The sequence below is a fragment of the Artibeus jamaicensis genome, unplaced genomic scaffold (assembly GCF_021234435.1).
Source record: "Artibeus jamaicensis isolate MK-2021 breed Jamaican fruit bat unplaced genomic scaffold, CSHL_Jam_final contig_332, whole genome shotgun sequence".
Lineage (NCBI taxonomy): Eukaryota > Metazoa > Chordata > Mammalia > Chiroptera > Phyllostomidae > Artibeus > Artibeus jamaicensis.
In genome coordinates, this window is record NW_026521788.1 from 24,571,294 (window position 1) to 24,589,024 (window position 17,731).

Consider the following 17,731-nt stretch of genomic DNA (forward strand, 5'->3'; position numbering starts at 1 on the left):
ACTCTTCTGTAATATCCCAACCCTCTCAGAAGTTTTTTTTTAAAAAGTGTTACAATGGCTCTGTAATGATTGTGACTTGTAAGGCCCTACGTGGTCTGGCTGCTCTTTGACCGCGTCTCACACTTCGTGCCTTTCCTCAAACCTGCCAGGCACACGTCCGCCCTGGGCCTTTATATTTGTTGGGGTTTGTTCCTGCCTACAAACCTCTTCCCATAGATACTCATTTTGCTTTCCTTTTTAGTTCCTTTATGGTCTTTGCTCAAATATCACCTTATCCATGGAGTGGACCACCCTATATAAAATAGCAAAATCCTTCCTCCTCTTATCTTGCTTTATTTCTCTTCCTTGCACTTACAACCACCTGACACATTGTATATTTACTTGTCTGGTTATTTGTTTTCTCTTCTAGAATAATTACACAAGGGCAGACGTCTTCATGTTTTGTTTACTGTGATATCCTGTGCCAATAACAATCCCAGGCACATTTGGTATCCATTCAATACATGTTGACTGGATGGCCTTCAAAACTGTCTTCTCATAGAAGCAAGTAATTTTCGCAGTGAGAAGAGAACAGCATTAATGTACTTTTGCCGAAAAACTGCTTTCAGCCAGGTGGAATTCTCTTGCCCTGGTTGGTCAAGGGATGGGTTCTATTGTAAGTTCAAGCACATTTAGAGACAGTCTTGTCCGTTTAAACTGGCAGTTTCATGAAATGTTAGAGCTAGTTCTAAAGTGGGCAGAAAGGTTTTTCCGTTCAGTGGCAAGCCACAGGCATCTGATCTCGGCACAACTGGCGCAAGCGCCACAAGACGGCAGCGGCAAGAGAAAGCCCTGCCACAAGAAGTGACACTATGGGCTGGGACACCCTGCTGCCACCTAAGATCGGCCCCCACTGCGTACACAGTCCGTGTGTGGGGAGGCAGCAGGAAGTACCGAGCCTTGAGGCTGATGAGGGCAACTTCTCCTGGGCTTGGGGTGCTGCACGTGCAGAACAGGGATTGCTGATGTCGTCTACAACGTACCCAGCAAAGGACTGGTCCGCACGGAGACCCTGGTAAGGAGCTGCATGGTGACAGCAGTGTGAGTTTCCCGCTGCCCCTGAGCTGCGAAAGAGAGGCCGAACTGACTCCTGAGGGGGAAGAAATTTTAAACAAAAAATGATCAAAGGAAATTCAGAAGAAATACGATGAAGGGAAAAGAACGCCACAATCAGCCGTCTTCTCGAGGAGCAGTTCGAGCAGGACAAGCTTCTCGCGTGCGTCGCTTCAAGGCCAGGCCGGTGTTGGCCACGCAGACGGCTCCGTGTTAGGGGGCCAGCAGCTGGAGCTCTAGCTGAGGAAAGCCAAGGCCTGGAAAGGCAAATAAATCCTCCTGCCTCTTTTCCTAAAAGCTCATGTAAAAATGGTGTTTATTTTGAAGAAAAAAAAAAGTAGGTAGAGAGAGAATTAAAGGTACAGAAAGGTTGAAAGGTATGTGATTTCTGGCCTCAAACTCCTCCCCTTCCCCCACAAAATATGCTCTGTGTATAATTGGTTTAATGATTTCATTTTTGTCTTATTCAAAACATGGATCTAATGCTACTTCGCCTTCTCTAAATGCACAGTTCTCCTCGTAATGGATTTAGAAAACCTCAGAAGATCATGCTTTTCACAAGCATGTTATCTGTGCCACTGGAGGGCTTAGCAGAGCACATAAACCTTGAACTACATTTCCCAGAGTGCATGCCCAGGAGGATTCTGGGAAGTGTGGCAGAGTCCCTCTGGGAAGGGAAGCCCCACTTCCCAGGAACGTTTCAAGTTTCTTGGCGTTTGCTGATTTTGAGGCCTACAACGGCACCCCCAACAGAATTCAGAGTGAGTACAACTGGACAGAAAACAGTTCAGGTTCTAAGTACAGAAGGCATTTTATGAGAAAGTATAAGCAGAACTTGGAAAAAACCCTCTTAGTTACAGCATTTTGCAGTTCCAGCTTAGCCCCTTTTCCTTCTTGCAGAAACCAGGGAATGACCACAGTTTTGTATCATAATTTGTGGAACTATCTTATTAACCACAGCTAATAATTTTCTGGTACTTTTTTTGAGAGTCACTCGAAAATGGGATTTGCTAACTTCTCTGCATTGTGCCTGAGTTATTTTTGAATTAAAGGAGGGAAAATTCATTTTTAGAAAGTAAACCATAATGCTGGTTAGTGAGATCTTGAGATCTGTATCCCAGTGGCCTCTCAGTTTTGCATATGCCCCCTCTCATTATGGTCCGCGGTAATGAAAAGACAGACCCTCTGAAAAGGGCTCTCAAACACTACCAGCCCAGCCTCTTGGTAAATGTAACCAGGGAGATTCAAGATGGGCTTTTTTGTCATGCTGTAGTGTTTGACAAATTAATCTCTCTTCTGTTAAGATGAACAGGATGAGAAGCATGTGAACCATTCTTTAAAGGGGGATCAGAGAAATTGTGACTCTTAAGGGATTTGCCTCATAATTTAATAGTTTTCAGTAAAACAGTATTACCTTTCCTGTCTATCAGCCTTTGTACTTTTAAAAAACATAAATAGTAAAATGAATATTAGAAAATGCTTTCCCATATATTTATCAAAACATGAGCTTTGGAGCCAGGTAGCCCTGGGTTTGACTCTGCTGCTCCCTGGGATTGTGGTCTCAGACTGGTTAACTTCTCAAAGCTTTATCTTGTAAAATGGGATGGATTCATTCATTCACTCATGTAGTAATATAAATATATTGTGTTTTACACTGTGCTAGCTGTTGTAGATGGGGAAGACGCAATCCTCACCTTTAAGGATTTTACAATTGAGCAGACCTGAGAAGTAGGCATGCAAAAGCTGATGTAGTGGTGATCTACTGAGATCCTTATTCTCTCCTCCCCTTGCCCCCGCCTCCCCCTCCAGTGAGAAGTGAGACCAAAACCAAGCTCCCACAAGCTAGGTGATAGCCCCAGGCCACACGTTCAGTCTGTGGGGGAGCCAGGGATAAAAGGACCGGAGTCTGTCCAGTGCTTATGTCCCTGTTCTTCCTCGCTTTGGAGACCTGCATTTGTACTGTAAACAAAACAGAAGGCAGGCCTAAGCTTGTCATCTAAAGTAAAACAATGGTGCCGGTATTTTCTGCCAAATGTGTTTTGTAAATAGTGAACTTTATCTTCAGTGTGCGTGAGGCATTAAGACACAGCAGTAGCCACTGATTCAAACAATTGACAGCTGTTCTGTTTGTAAAGTGGCCTTTGAGCAGAAGGACGTGAGTACGGTGGCACGCTGGCCAAACCTGAGCCCTGGGCCAATACACTTGGAGTTAGGCATCACACTGAGGATCCCAAAAGATAGTAAAACAGTCACCAGTGGTTCAGAAAAAAGTAGCAAATTTTCACTCTAGTAGATTTCTGAATAGTATAGGGCTATAAGAAATTATATTTTCATCCTAAAATCTCACATATCCTCTTGACTGTTAAAAGAGCCCCTTTTTATTTCGGTACTGAGGTTCAACCTGAATGACTGTTCCAAAGAGAAAAACAATACATAGAGCAGTTGGTTCCTATGGTGCATGTTGGTGATCAAATTGTGAAATGTGCTGTAAATGCACTATATTTTTAACTTTATTTTTTTTGCTTACGATATCACAAATATCCCCATTTCCCCCAGCTTTGCCCACTCCCTTCCCCCCCACCGCCCCATTCCCCTTCTCTCTGCCCATCACCACAGTTGTCTGTCTCTGTGGGTTATGCATGTGTGTCCTTTGGCTAAGTCCTTCACGTGCTGTGATCTGGTCCCCACCACCCCATCCCTCTGACAGCTGTCAGTCTGTTTCATGTATTCATGCCTCTGTTTCTATTTTGTTCATCAGTTTATTTTGTTCATTAGATTCGACATGTAAGTGAGATCATATATGTGTCTTTCACCAACTGGCTATAATATTTTAAAAATTAGAATGGTCAAAAAGGAGAGTAAAACCACAATTAATAAATGAGCACTGGACATCAGATGTTTTCAAAAGGGGAACAAGGACTATTAAATCTGAAAACACTTTCAATCTCTATAGTGATCAAAGAAATAGAAAAGTTCTTTTAAACCAAATGCTATTAAATTTTTTAAGTGTGACAATGTGTAGAAAGAGGCATTGATTTTATTTTTCATTTTTTAAAGATTTTATTTATTGATTTTTAGAGACAGGGTAAGGGAGAGAAACATCAACATGAGAAAGAAACATCAATCAGTTGCCTCTTGTGCTCCCCTAGCTGGGGACCTGGCCTGCAACCCAGGCATGTGCCCTGACTCGGAATCGAACCGACCACCCTTTGGTTTATGGGATGATGCCCAAACCACTATGCCACACCAGCCAGGGCAGTGCCATTGATTTTAAAATAAATTTTATCCCAGTAATTCTACTTTGGGTAACATCTTAAAAAAAATAACTTGAAAATATCAGCACAGAGATATTCAGGTGGTATTTCTGATACTTTAAAATCAGAGCAACCTAAAATGTCTGAAGTCAGTATGAGTATGTTTGAATGTAATATTATGTAGCAAAAAAAATTATGAAGTTTCCATAAAAACATTGAAGACTGCTTATAACATGTTTCATGAAAGCAAGTTGAAAAATATGTCCTCTGATTATAAATATGTAAAAATTATATAAGTAAAAAGTCTAGAAAATATATATTCAGTAGAAGTTATTTTTATGTGGTAATATAATGGGTGCTCTCACAATTTTGTGTGCCAGATGTTCTGTAAGGTAGTTATACTTTTAAATAGACTTTATACTTCTTTTATATAAAATGATATAAAAATATACAGGGGGCCATTCAAAAAGGAATTAGACTTAATCTTCTAGGCTTATGACTATACCAACAAAGGTACAATTCTCAGTTTAAATAATTCTAGATTTGCTCTTGACTATTGATATTATTTAAAGCTACATTAAGAACTTCATCATGTTCTCTTTCTTTCTTTCTTTTTTTTTAATTTCTGAGAGAAGGGAAAGGAGAAAGGGAGAGAAACATCAATGCGTGTTTGCCTCTTGTGCACCCCCTTCTGGGAACCTGGTCTGCAACCCAGGCGTTTGCCCTGACTGGGAATGGAACTGGAGATGCTTTGGTTCACGGCTGACACTCACTCCACTGAGCCACACCAGCCAGGGCGCTTTCTTTTTTTTTTAAGTTAAATGTTTGGGGATGCCATTGGTTAATAAGATCATGTGGGTTTCAAGTGCACATTTCTGTGATACATGCCCATGTCTTCTACAAGCTCTGCAACCCCCATCCCATGAGTTAGCAGGTCGAGGTGCTTCACAAGGGGTAGGATTTACCGGCAGAAACCAGGCAAAGCATCAGGCAAGCAAGTGCAGTGGGCCACGCAGGTCATCCTGGTCGTGACTACAACCAAACAGCTCTTACAATTTTCAGGATTCAAGGACAACTCCAAGGGCATTTGTTTTGGCTCCCAGGGAATGTGATGAGGTCCTACTGGAAACAATGGCCTGTTTCCACAGTGAAATAGCCTTACTGTGCGGTTAGTCCCAGGAACTACTCCTCATTCTACTTTATTTTATTGTAATAGGAGTGTGTACACATGGTCGATTTTTTTTGAAGTACAGAAATGTATAAAGTAAAAATTACAGGTACCCTTTTCAATCTCTGTTTCCATCTGCTCTGCCAAATTAGTCACTGTTAACGGCTTGTTATGTGAACTTCTAGTCACTTAAAAAATACAAATATTGAATAAATATGTATCTAATTTATATATTCTTATATGTATATATATTCTTTTCTTTCTTTTTATTCTAAACTGAGGAGATTTTTTTCATTGCTTTTTTTTTCTTTAGATAGAGAGGGAGAGAAGGAGAGAGAGAGGAAGGGAGGGGGAGAAACACTGATGTGAGAGAGAAGCATTCACTGGTTGCTTCCTGTACGCACCCAAACTGGGAATTGTACATGCCCAGACTGGGGATCGAACCTGCCACCCAGGTATGTGCCCTGAGCAGAAATTGAACCTGCAACCTTTGGGTTTCTTGATGACACCCCAACCAATTGAGTCACACCAGCCAGGGCAATATATGTTCTTTTCTTTATAAATTAATTAAATCAGATTAAACCAACCAAAAATTACTTTCTTAATATATCTTGAATATCTTTCCTGCTTATTACACATATATTTTTCTACTGTTATTTTATTTTCTATTTATTTTTTAACAGCTGTGTATTATTTCCTTTGATCATAACTTTCATTTAATTTTCCTCTACATATCCTTTCCTTCTTAGGATAAGTTCCTAGAAGTGGAATTGCTAGGTAAAGCAGTGTTTATTACGTTCTCAGAGATATATATGAGGAGGAAATGTTGGCTCTAAATACATTTCTTCCAGTGTATCGTGTAAGTGTGATCACTGTTAATACTCTCCTAGGGGCTTTGTAACCTGCGTACCACATACCGCCTTCTGTGAGATTATTTGTTTTCTTTCTCCTGCTGGAGTCACTTGAGAGCAGGCTTTTCAACCTGTACATTTTTGTATTCATTAAGGGCCCTTGCATAAAGTCAGGCTCAGTAAATACTTGGTGGAATGTCATTTGCTAAATATAATTTACCCTTGGTTAGGACCAACATAGCCAAAACTGCCCAAAGATTAGTCATATGCGTTTCATGATTATGCCACCAAGAAGGAGGCCTAAAATTTAGACGTCCCTTGGTGGTTTAGTGTTAAAGTGTGTTTCCCTTGGGCATAGTTAAAAGGGTGGCTGGTTATTTAACTGTACTGATTTTCTCATTTCAGTGGGACTTTTTGACACTTGTAATGCTAATATGAAATGTGCTTTTCATGGGAAATAAAATATTTACTTATATACAATTTAAAAGGAATCACCTTCTGCAAAATACATTCTTAGGATAATAGCATTTTTTCTCTCACAATGAAATTAAAAAAAAATACCTTAGATCCATGTAGATTTGCATAGCTGCCTTTTGAAATATTTTTCTAATGGCCATGATTTTGTGTTTTTCCTATCTACTTCATATTCAGAGGGACTTTGGTTTTCAGGTATTCTGAGAAATGTGGCCCCATTACTCTGGGACACTCCCAGACTCACTTGGTCTATTAGAGTAATGCTAGCTGCAGTAACAAACTTTGAAATTTCAGTGACTTACTGTGGTAGAAATTCATTTCTCACTCATAACTTGTCCAAGGTTGGGGGGTTTTGGGGGGGTGGGTGGCTCTTCTCCATGTAGTGATTCAAGGGTCTCCATCTAATGGGTCTGCCATCTAGAATCTTCCAAGCAGAAGGGGAGTAGGAGGATGAAGAGGCATAGCCACTTCTGAACCACTTCAGCCTGGAAGAGAGAAATGTGACTCCACTCACATTCCATTCTTAAGCCAGTTTTGGCCCCACTTACGTACAAAGGAGGAGAGAAATGTGGGCCTTAGTTCAGCAACTACCTTCCAGCAAGAGATCCACGATATGGAAGGACGAGCACACGTTACCTGTGCGTAGTTAGCTGAGTCTCATAACCACAGATTAGTTGGGCAGAACAGGTTTTAATTAGGGAAGAGGTATTGAAAAGTTAAAATCTCACAGCTAGTTTACGGTAGAAATGCAATTTAGAAGCCAGATCACCTGACTCCTATTCAGTTTCTCTTAATATTAAAAAGTAAGACTATTCTGGCTTAAAGTATAACCCTCTGGGTGATTCATTACTTTAAATTGCATACTATGATGTTTTGTTTTTAACTCTTTCCTCTAGGGGCCCGACAATGTCTTTGTACGGTGGGACTGCTTGCAGGAGAAAATCTTTTTGGTGCTACAGGCTGCTGTCGACCTATATCACTAAGACCCGGTGAGTTTTGACCAATCTAAGCTCTGATTATTCAAATGTCAGCCCATTAAATTATAAAAATCTCAAAATTCTACATTGAGGACTAAGGTTGTGTGATTAAGATTTATGTATAAGGATGTTCACTGAAAGTTATTTGTAACTGGAACATTTTAAAATAAACTAAATTTCCAATAATATCTAAAATAGCTGACATGCTTCAATGTAAGTTCTACTAAGACAGGGATGGTGTCTTTTCTGTCTATACTCCTGGTGCATATGACAGTGCATGGCACATGGCGGACACTGAAGCATTGTTGCACGGTGGAATGAGCGGCTAGGGAGAAATTAAATGATGTCACACCCATACGATGGAATGAATTTAAAACTATACTGAATAATAGTTCATGAAGTTTCTTGAGAATAAGGTAAATAACTCCAATTCTGGTACCCACTGCCACCAAAGAACTAAACGTCAGTGAAGTAGAAAACATAAGTCTGTACCAGTATTGGAGAATGGTAACTAACTTCTTTGTCACAGCCTGGGCACATTTGATATCTGTGAACTTGAGATCACTAGCCTGCTCGCACACAGTTTGGGAGGTTAAATCTGTATCATTGACATGGCGTGGTCCAAAAATCCCGTATTGAAGAAAAGAATTTAAGTAGTGGCCCTAGACTAATAATACCTCGGGTACCCTGCAGAAGCAACTGTAAAACTCCTCTGGTGGGAACACGCACGGCCAGGGTTCCCACGTGGAAAGCTCCACCAAACGTGAGTGCCAGTCCGAGGTGTAAAGGCACGGAAGCATGCAGCCTTACACGAGCAACGGTGAGAACACAACCGAACTGCAGTGTTTGTTTCCAGTGTTGTTGGGCTCTCGGTTATTCACAGTTTTTAGGCGGAGACTCTGAGAATGATAACAGAATTACTGAACCATCTAAAAATGAGCGTTAAGGTGATTAAATATATTTAAAAATGAATCGAGAGTCATGAGAAAAGTAATTCTATTGCTAAGGAACATAGTGTAAAAAATGTTAATATGTTCAAGAAAAAAGGCTACAAATTAGTAGGTATGATTCTAAATAGACCTATGTATGTATGTATACATGTCTAATATTGATAGTTTGGAGAGTTCCAAGGTGTAAACAGTGATCATCTCTGAGTTGTGGGATTCTTGATGATTTCCTTTTATAAAAAAATTGGTAACTGTGTTTCCTGATTTTTATAGAATGATTATTTTTTACTTAATCATTCTATAAAAATCAGGAAACACAGTTATATTAAAAAAACAGTTTAAGTTTGATCTTAATTCTATGGTTTCCATGCTAGTATAACTAAAGGGGGAAAATGAACTTTTAAAAATGGTGTTTCTGATCATTTTGGATCTCAGTTCCAGTTCCAATGAGGGAGGCCCCAGGTTTAAGACCTTAACCTCCCTGTTTTGCTTTTTAGGGTCATTAGGGCAAAGTACGGGCTGTACCACTCTTTCCGTTCTTTTACGAAGGCGGCTGTGTTTGTTCTATTGTTTATATTTGGGAACTTCTCAGGGGCACATGTCCCTCCTTTGACGTGCATTGAGTCTTTGCCCCAGCAGGCTACAGTCACTCAGGATAAGTTTAAAAATATCACTGGTATTAAAATCTCAGGTTTCCTTTGTCTTTTGTCCATAAAGAGATCTTTGTAACCCCTTTTATCACAGTCAAAAATAGGTTTCTAAAGACGTTGCTGAGTTATGTTTATCATTTTGCTTCTTAGTTTTATGTTGAGGCCACTCTGCCTGCGGTGTTATAAAAGCACGCAGATCCTACAGAACAGATCTATAAACCTGGCTTCCTGTTTAAGTGACGAATTGTGCCATATACCCAAGAGTCTGTTCTAGGTCATTTAACAGGCAAAAATAGTTATCTCTAAGGCCCAGAGAGAATCTACATTCTGTCTCCCCAACCCCCCCCACATCATAGGGAAGCTGACAGGATTACCAAGGCTCCTAAAAGGATAGACCTAGGCCATTTTAAATGAAGACAATGGAAAAGCCTAGGACATGTGCCAGTACCATTTCTTTTACAATAGAAGCTCATTATACAGTGTTCTCTTTTCCACATTTTTATTTTGCCTACTGAAAATATTACTCTTCTTAAATAAGTCAAGTAATAGCTTCCCTTTCCCATCAGTGGTCCCTTCAGTAAGGATAAGGAGCAAATGGTGTCCACCTGGGGGACTAGATAGTTGAAAGAAGCTCGCATCGAAGATGAAACATGCTCTTTATCTTCCCTAGACTGAATGAGAGTTACTGAAGGTATAGTGTTTACTTTGTGTCTGCAACAGTGAAGTCTGCTTCCACCTCCAGGTATTCTGTGGTTGATGTTTTATCACTGAACTTGTTTTCCTTTCAATCCACTGCAGGTAAATTCTTGCCTCACAGTGCAATATTGGCAAAGTACCCTGAGGTTCAATTCAGTAAATATTTATTACCCTTGAAGCTCCTCCATTCAATAAATATTTATGGAATTGAGCCATTCAATATGCTAATTACTGGAGATAAAGAAGTAAGGCAGACCCCGCCCTTAAGGAGATCATAATCTTTTGGGTGGGGAGACAGACAGATTAACAGCTAGTACAACAGAAAGGCAAGCACAGAACTGGCGAGGTATACTGCAGGACAAAGGGGACGCTGGTTACCTGCAGCCACCTCAGATCCTTCAGAGAGCAGGGCGGGGGTGTAAGTAAGAGGAAGTAACTGTGGTAGGAGAGGGGTGCAGGAACAGGATTCTCGAAGATGGATGCTGTACAAGTGAATAAATGTGGCTTCATAATGCTTTATTTCCAAAACACAGGTATTTATTTGAACTGAAGGAAGATGATGATGCATGTAAAAAAGCCCAGCAGACAGGAGCATTTTACCTCTTTCATAACCTGGCTCCTTTGCTTCAGAAATCAGAACATCAATACCTGCTGCCCCAGTATAGCCTAGTAGGTAAGCCCCAAGTAGAGCAGACCACCCTGTGGCCACTAAGCAGAACTCAGACCATATTGAATCCCTGAGAAGGATCCTCCAGCTTTAAAGGACAGGTGTTTTCAAACTGCTTCTGTCAACTAATTACTTAGTGTATAAACCTGTGTTGCCCAGTCAACTAGTATTTGGGGAATGGTCTGAACCACTACTGCCTTAAATGCGGGGTTGGCAAAACTGCCATCCATATTGGAACTTGCCACGTTTTTTAAAAAACAATTCATTGGAACACAGCCACCCTCATTCATTTCCAGATCGTCTATGGCTGCTTTCACACTATAGTGACAGAGCAGAGTAGTTGTGACAAAGCTCAAGAGCCTAAAAGATTTGGCCACCCCCTGCCTTAGACGTGGTTTCCAGCTTCCACGGAGCAGAGCACTGGTATACTGGCAAGAATTTGCATTGCGACTTCATTTCTCCTGGAAGGGTCAAAATTAAAAGTGAATTAAAACTAATTTGTTTCTAGAACTCTCTTGGGGTATAAAACTGGAGATGTCTAAACTGCTGAGATTTGGTTTTCAAGATACTTTTAGTTTTATATGATGTTGCTGTACATGGACTAACTTCAATATACATTGCCCATTAATTTCTTTCATGGGCAGATGCTGGAGTATCCAAATAGGGAGCTTCTAGCACTACAGAAGAATATGAGAATATAGAAGAAGATGCCATCAGAAGGCACTAAATATTTAGAGATTTAGCAACGTGTTATTGTATTATGAACAAATGAATAGGAGTCTTTCATGCCCAGGAGGACAGGGGTTTTCTCCTGAGACAGTATCTGTCTTCCACAGACTGGGATCCCGGACACTCGTTCTACTCTGGCCCACAGAAGGGGCATAATCTGGAGACTACATTATGCAATTGATTTGGTCTCTACCATTTTAAATGTGACTCTTTTTTCAGTGCCATGATAAGTTAACTACCATGGATCTTTTAAACTAGAGGACATGCTCCTTTCATGGTACGGTCACAGAGTGATGCAGGGTTACACAGGAAGAATTCCTTCTTTAGTCTGAGCTCCTCAGATTGCTGATGAGAAAACAGAGGCCTGGAGAGATTAAGCGATTAGACCAAGTTTATGTAGCTAATTAGCTGCAGGGCAGCCACTGAAGCTAGGTATGCCTGCTTCAGGCTGATGTAGATGATTTCCTGTAAGATGGCTCAGGTGGTTCAATGAAAGCCCTTGTGTTTCTCCTTCTCCTTTTATGTTTCTTAGAGTTGGAAAAGCTCCTGGGAAAGCTTGGACAGGATACACAAAGAGTAGAAGATTCTGTGCTGATTGGAGGCTCTGAACAGCACGAAGCATGGTTTGCTCTGGACCTGGGTCTAAACAACTCCTCTTCCACGAGTGGTGCACACACACATTATTCCTATGGGGAATTTAAAAATTTCAAAAAAAAAATAAAAGATTTGGGACTAGAGAAAGGTTGTCAACTTTCTGTTTTTAAGTTAGGACATAAAAAGATAGTACCATCTACTATTGCCATTTAAAATAAAGGAATTTTAATGCCTTCTTTCTAAGGTAGGTGGAAGATACAAAGATGTTTACTGTATTATTCTCTGTACCTTTATATATTTTCGGTCATAAATATTTCGAAGGAAATGTTTTAAAATTCATGACATCCTTCTTGTATCTCTTATCAATGCCAGTGGATAAACGGGTCACCTTGAAGTAGTGCTGGGTCTGCAGTGCTGCGTTGGGAGCCTGTTTGCCGCAGCGCGTGGCTCCTCCCCAGCCTCTCCTCTGCTTCAGGGTGTGGCCCAAGGTTTCCGAGCCGACTGGAGGTTCAGATAGGCACCTATGTCCTGTTCCACCTTCTTTCCAGGGCTAGTGTTTGGCCAGCACAGATGTTCTTGCCCTGAAAAGGAGCTTGGGAACTAGCACTATGCTGTTTCCCAAATTTGCCAAATATTGAGAATCACCTGGTGCTTGTTAAAAAAGATTTCTGGGCTTCACTCACTGGCTGTTCAGAATCTCCACACAGGGCTTGAGAAACTATATATCTTTTATTTGCCCTAGTTGAGTCTTATTTGAGAAGCTAGGGCAGCACTGTTTCAACAAGATATACTTGAGAGGGGCCTGAGGCAGTTTGACATTTGTTTCATTTTATTCTCTTTTCTAATTTTCTAGCTTCCCTACAGAAACCAGAAGTGGAGGCAGAGCTCAAGGGGTCTTTCACTGAGTTCAGGGAGGCTCTCTTTCGGCTGAATGCGAAGGATGCCTCCTTGCTATCCACAGTAGGTTCCGACCTCTCATTTCTGGAGGAAACTTAGTAAAGCAGGGTACAAGGGCAACAACTGTGTGCGTGACACAAGGCTAGAGTGGACTACGGTTCTTTTCCAGATTATAGTTCTCCCCACCGACCTTGGCAGAAGGACAGTGTGCTGTAGGGAGACTGCTTCTTCTTTCTTCCGTCCTTGTTTTTGGCAAGATTGCTGTCAGGACCAATACCTGCAGATCTATGGCATTTGTCAGCCTCATAAACATTATTAATGACCCACAGCATGTCGTGCATCATGTTTTTTCTATGAGACACTATTTTTATTGCTTTCACTCATCCTCACAGCTTTACATTTCACTTGCTAAAGTGATTTTGATTATCTGTTTAATTAGAGATATCTCTAAATAAACATCTTTTATTTGCAAAAGCATTCAAATTTTATTGAGGAGGAATACATGTTGGGATGTTCAACTATATTGGAAATGTTTTATTTTTTTAGATTCTTATTCATTTATTTTTAGAGAGAAGGGAAGGGAAGGGAAGGAGAAAGAGAGGAAGAGAAATATCACTGTGTGATTGATATTTCAATCACGCACCCCCTACTGGGGATCTGGCCTGCAACCCAGGCATGTGCCCTGACTGGGAATCGAACCAGTGAACCTTTGGTTTGCAACCCACTCTCAATCCACTGAGTTACACCAGCCAGGGCTGGAAATGTTTTATTTTTAAGCTGGGTCCTAAGTACATGGGGTTTTATTATAATTCTTTATATATTACATATATTTTAAGTAATTCATAATACATTTAAAATGTGCTTTACTTATATTTCAGATGCAGGAGGAATAGGTTTGATAGCTTTCTTATTTGAAAGTTTAATAACCATGTAAAGTAGGTGAACTGGAAAGGCATTAGCATTTCCCTTTGAGCTGTTCCGAATCCTAGGCCCTGCACTATTTTAGATGAGCCTCACGCTCTCTCCAAATGAAACCAAGCCCATCTTTGTATTGCTAGGCTCAGGCCCTCCTCCGCTGGCATGATACTCATCAGTTCTGCAGTAGAAGTGGGCAGCCCACCAAGAAGAATGTGGCTGGCAGCAAGCGTGTGTGCCCTTCTAATAAGATCATCTATTATCCACAGGTAAGCACAGCATTACATGGCCAGTGATCCAAGGAGACTGCGCACTGCTCTGTCCTGGGGATGGAAGCCGGTACAATTAAAAGGCTTTCCCTGGTGACCCATGCCTTCATCCCACTCACAGGCTCCAAGACCCTAGTTTCCTTCCCCTTTTCCTAGATGGCTCCTGTGGTGATCACGCTGGTGTCAGATGGGACTCGATGCCTGCTTGTCCGCCAGAGTTCCTTCCCCAAGGGAATGTACTCTGCCTTGGCAGGTTTTTGTGATATAGGTAAGTTTAGGGGCATGTACAGATGACACTGGAAGACACAAAAACATACCAGTAGTGGTTATTTTTGTGTTGCTCTCATAGTGCTTGGGGTGTCAAGCATATCCTCCCCTGTTATGTCAAGAAAACGCCTCTGGCATTTAATTTTCCAATATTTTACAGGCAGACTTTCAAACAAACAGTACAGTTGAAAGAACTGTACAGTGAAAACCCATACACTCACCATCTAGACTCTAATTTCCTATACTTACTTTATCACATACTTCTATCTACCCGTTAATCCATCTTCTTTTTTGATGCATAGATGGCAGATGTTAGTACACCTCTCCCTAAATATTTGAGCATGCATAATATTAACCAGAATTCAGTATTTATTTACATGTTTTTTTCACTCAGTCTATCGGTGTAAAATTTGCAAATGGTAAAATGTGGCATTAGAATTTCTTTAAAGCTGACGAGAGCAGTAACCTCTCCCACTGCCACTCTTACTCAGTGTTGTAACTATTTTGCATTGTACTGTGTTGGTTGAACTATTGCAGTTCAACACCCAACTCTAGACTTGATTCCTGTTGTAGAAACTCAGAGATTTAAGGCTCTCCCAAGAGTATTTCAATGGCACTTTGGAGCCAGTTTTGCTCTTTCACAAATGGGCATCTGTATCACCCCTCCCGCTGCAGGGCTGTCCTGAATTAATCTGAGTGCTTGTAGGTGAAAGTCTGGAAGAGGCTGTCCGGCGAGAAGTAGCAGAAGAGGTGGGCTTGGAGGTGGAGAGACTGCAGTACTCTGCATCCCAGCACTGGCCCTTTCCTAACAGCTCACTCATGATTGCCTGTCACGCAGCTGTGAGTCCTGGACAGACAGAGGTCAGTTCTGAGGCTTCCGATATGCTGTGATATTTTGTCTGCCTCATTCAAGCTTGTCATTAGCTACTCACTAAGCACCTTTCTAGTCCAACATTGTCTAGATTATGCAAAGATGTGTAAGATATCATTTATCCTTAAGGAATTATCAATCTTGTAAGGAAAATAATCACCATGGAAATGGAGTGCCAACGTGATCTCTATTCTTTCTTGCATATGTCTCAGTCATGAGACAATTTTTCTTTCATCATCGGGACTTAACACAGCATCTGCCATAGATTAGACACATAATGTACCAAAGTTAATGACTGATTTCGAGATTATTTTATTGCTCAAGCCAATCACAATGCTGGGCACTAATAATCATTAATATTGTTAATTACATAATAATAATGATTATAGGCCTTCCTTTCTGGTTGAAAGGTACTTAGCTATTGTCTTACCTTGCTCTCCTACAGCAACTCTGACAGATGGCGCTGCAGTTCCTGTCCACCAAAGTCTGTCTGTTCTGCTTTGGTTCCTATGGAATGAATACTATCTCATCTTTCCTGGCTTCCCATGATTCATGACTTCCCATGACTACTTTGCTTCTTGCAAAGAGATTCTATGACTTTGAGTATTGTTAATTATACTTTATCTTTTAAAGTAACATTTGTATGTTATAAAGTCAACAGAGGCACAAAGAAAAACAAGTATTATTCATAATTTACCCTCCAGATTAACCACTCAATATTTTAGTACTTGTAATTCCAGGATATTAAAAATTTTTTACTATTAAAAATATATGTAACTTTTATCTCTTAATTATGCCTCTTTTGCTCCTGGGTAATATCTAGAGTTGATTATCTCCCAGCCTATGGTCCCAGGTATCACCTTCTAAGATTGCCCAGTTCTAGAACCATCTTCTCACCTTTGGCCATAATACTCTAAATTTTGTAGCTCCTAATCTTACATTATGTTTTCCCTTATGTTTTTCAGATCCAGGTGAACTCGAGAGAACTAGAAGCAGCTGCCTGGTTCAGTCATGATGAGGTGGTCATGGCCTTGAAGAGAAGTAACCCATATACTAAGCAACAGAATGGAACTTTCCCATTCTGGCTGCCCCCTAAGTTAGCCATTGCTCACCAGCTGATTAAGGAGTGGGTGGAAAAACCAACCTATCCTTCCCTGCCTGCTTAGCTCAAACCAGGCCACCTACACCCCTCCCTCAGCATCTCAGAGGGGCGTATCAAATGTCAGTCGAGAATGAGAGGTGACAAAATGCCATATGCGGCCAAACTCATGTTAAGGAAGAGAATAAGGCAAGCCAACAGCAAGACCCCTCTCCCAGCGGTGTTAGTGAAAGCTGTTCCTACTCACGGGCAAGCAGAGATGCCAGAGTAAGAAGAGAGACTACTGGGATGCCAACCGTCAAAGCCAGGGGGAAGGCCATGGCTTCAGTTCAGATGGAGGCCCTTGTTCACCCATCTTCTCCGAAACCTTGGGTGCAAACAACTGATGGCATGTGGCTTGTTAATGCTGGGTTTATATCTAACTGCCAAAATGTGCCTGGTATAATTTTGGTTAAAACTTTTACTATTAAAAAATATATAGCAAATCTCAACCCACTGAGTTACTTTTTATCTTCATAGACTTAAGACAAATAGCACAACATATTTTTGAATTTATGTACAGGTGATTATTTTGTACATAGTAGTGAAGTAAAAGTCATAGTCCTTTAAGTCACTGAAGGGACGAGGAAAGTGGGAGCTGAGGTCTCCCTCAGAGCTCTGCAATGATGTTCTATTGCGGTAACTGCCTCTCAGTGGGGCACTTAGATGGGAAGGGTTTTTGCCGTTACTTGCTCAGTTTGTGATCCAAGGCTGGGAGGACCACTTTGCCGTCCCTGTTTTCCTCAGTGTATGATTGCTGCCATTCTCACGTCCAGTGTTATAATGTCAACTAAGGGGTTGGTGAGGGCGAACCATTTCTTGAGCTTTAAAGGATAAACTTAGGATTTCTCATCATTCATGTACACCATTTTTATATCTTGTCATAGGTGAGAATTTATCTGGAGGAGATAAAGTAAATTTGCACTCCTTTGTTCAGATGTACTTTCTGTTTTATGAGTGAAGAAATTGCAGAAAATGAGAATTTCATGTGACAAATGTTAAAGTCCAGATTCCAAGTCTCGAAGAACCGAAGCAATGGCAGAGAATGAATACCCTTGCAGGGAGGCCAGCTTGAGAGGAATGTGTGGCTGGGGAAAGAGCTATATCTTCCCATGATTTTAGACACTGACTTGTTAAATATGTAAGTGCCAAAGATCCTATGATTATGAATACGTCAGAGTTCCACAGGACTAAGCAAAAGAGATTCCAGAACTAGAAAAGCTGAAGCACTGAATTCCCTTTTGAAATGAAAAGGCCATTGTTCTCACTCTTGCC

General features: G+C 40.9%; 2 protein-coding genes across 7 annotated transcripts in view; one reads left to right on the plus strand and one right to left on the minus strand.

Annotated features, from left to right (window-relative positions):
* Positions 1 to 1,763: 1,763 nt before the first annotated feature.
* Positions 1,764 to 16,908, plus strand: NUDT13 (nudix hydrolase 13). Of its 6 annotated transcripts, XM_053663907.1 has the most exons (10): positions 1,773 to 1,853; positions 5,828 to 5,969; positions 7,736 to 7,828; positions 10,643 to 10,782; positions 12,038 to 12,172; positions 12,953 to 13,059; positions 14,055 to 14,180; positions 14,337 to 14,448; positions 15,154 to 15,308; positions 16,284 to 16,908. In XM_053663907.1, the coding sequence occupies exons 3-10, from the start codon at positions 7,746 to 7,748 to the stop codon at positions 16,482 to 16,484; spliced, it is 1,059 nt and encodes a 352-aa protein (XP_053519882.1). In that variant the 5' UTR covers positions 1,773 to 1,853; positions 5,828 to 5,969; positions 7,736 to 7,745; the 3' UTR covers positions 16,485 to 16,908. The 6 variants fall into 6 exon arrangements, with proteins under 6 accessions (XP_036986412.1, XP_053519882.1, XP_053519884.1 ...); XM_037130517.2 differs by lacking the exon at positions 5,828 to 5,969 and having other exon boundaries at positions 1,764 to 1,853; XM_053663909.1 differs by lacking the exon at positions 16,284 to 16,908 and having other exon boundaries at positions 15,123 to 15,247.
* Positions 7,138 to 17,731, minus strand: part of ECD (ecdysoneless cell cycle regulator) — a 41,507-nt gene continuing 30,913 nt past the window's right edge. The window contains exon 15 of the mRNA XM_037130508.2: positions 7,138 to 7,324. The gene's annotated coding sequence lies outside the window, so the exon portion shown is untranslated. The remainder of the gene's footprint in view (positions 7,325 to 17,731) is intronic.

Coding starts and splice junctions, on each gene's coding strand:
- NUDT13 (XM_037130517.2), top strand. CDS start 7,746: ATGTCTTTGTACGGTGGGACTGCTTGCAGGAGAAAATCTTTTTGGTGC. Junction 7,829..10,642: donor ACCTATATCACTAAGACCCG/GTGAGTTTTGAC, acceptor TCCAAAACACAG/GTATTTATTTGAACTGAAGG. Junction 13,060..14,054: donor ATGCCTCCTTGCTATCCACA/GTAGGTTCCGAC, acceptor TTGTATTGCTAG/GCTCAGGCCCTCCTCCGCTG.